General features: G+C 63.2%; 1 protein-coding gene across 1 annotated transcript in view; it reads left to right on the forward strand.

Moving 5' to 3' along the window:
* DVL1 (dishevelled segment polarity protein 1) overlaps positions 1–895 on the forward strand; it is an 11,819-nt gene extending 10,924 nt beyond the window's left edge. The window contains exon 16 of the mRNA XM_010850224.1: positions 1–895. This exon is cut by the window's left edge and continues 21 nt beyond it. Coding sequence (XP_010848526.1) covers positions 1–136 — 136 coding nt within the window. The 3' untranslated portion in view covers positions 137–895.

Below are 895 nucleotides of genomic sequence, written 5' to 3' on the forward strand. Positions count from 1 at the left end.
CTCAGTGGTGGGTGGGCCACCTGGGGGGCCACCTGTCCGGGAGCTGGCCGCTGTCCCGCCAGAGCTGACGGGCAGCCGCCAGTCCTTCCAAAAGGCCATGGGGAACCCCTGTGAGTTCTTCGTGGATATCATGTGACCGAGGCGAGAGTGCCTTCGGCCCAGCCCTGCTGTGGGGAGTCCCAGAGTCCTGCTCTTGCAGGAGGGCTCTGCTCCTGGAGCTTGTGTGGGCTTGCCTTAGTGGCCATTCCAGGTTAGACCTGTGCTTGCTGCCATGGAGTCTGGGCCTGGACAAAGTGGCAGCAGGCTGGAGGGGAGGGGCTGAGGGCAGCCCAGACCACCGTGATCTGGATGGTGGCTCATCCATCCCTGGCTGGAGCTGTCAGTGCAGACCCTGGGCAGGAGGGGCATCTCCCTGTGCTCAGACGAGTCTGACCCACTCCTCTTGGCGTATGCCTCAGGGACCCCAGCTTGCCCACAGAGCTGCACATGGGGCCTCAAACTGAGCTGAGAGGTGGCCACTAGGCCTGGGCCCCACCAGGTTCACAGGCCCCACCCATCTTGCCTAGGCCAGGATTGGGGGGTTCCTCTCGGGGTTAGAATCATAGCCCCAAGGTCCCTCTGTGGCTGCCCAAGGTAGGGATCTAATTTATTTATTTATTGTCTGGCCTGTGTGCTCTGTGGGGTGGCGGCCAAGTCAGCTGTCCCCTACCCCAGCCACCGGAACAGTTTCGTGTATCCCCCCTGCAGGGACACAGGTCATGTCTGGAGGTGTGCGGGAAGACAGTGAGGGGGAGGCGGCAGGATGGGGGACCCTGAGGGGGGGAGGGCCACAGACGCGCACAGCTGCTGCAGGGGCAGGGTTTACAGCAGAGGGCATGGCCAGCTCAGCCTTCCT

This window comes from Bison bison, unplaced genomic scaffold (genome assembly GCF_000754665.1).
Source record: "Bison bison bison isolate TAMUID 2011002044 unplaced genomic scaffold, Bison_UMD1.0 scf7180017864289, whole genome shotgun sequence".
In the NCBI taxonomy this organism is placed as follows: Eukaryota; Metazoa; Chordata; class Mammalia; order Artiodactyla; family Bovidae; genus Bison; species Bison bison.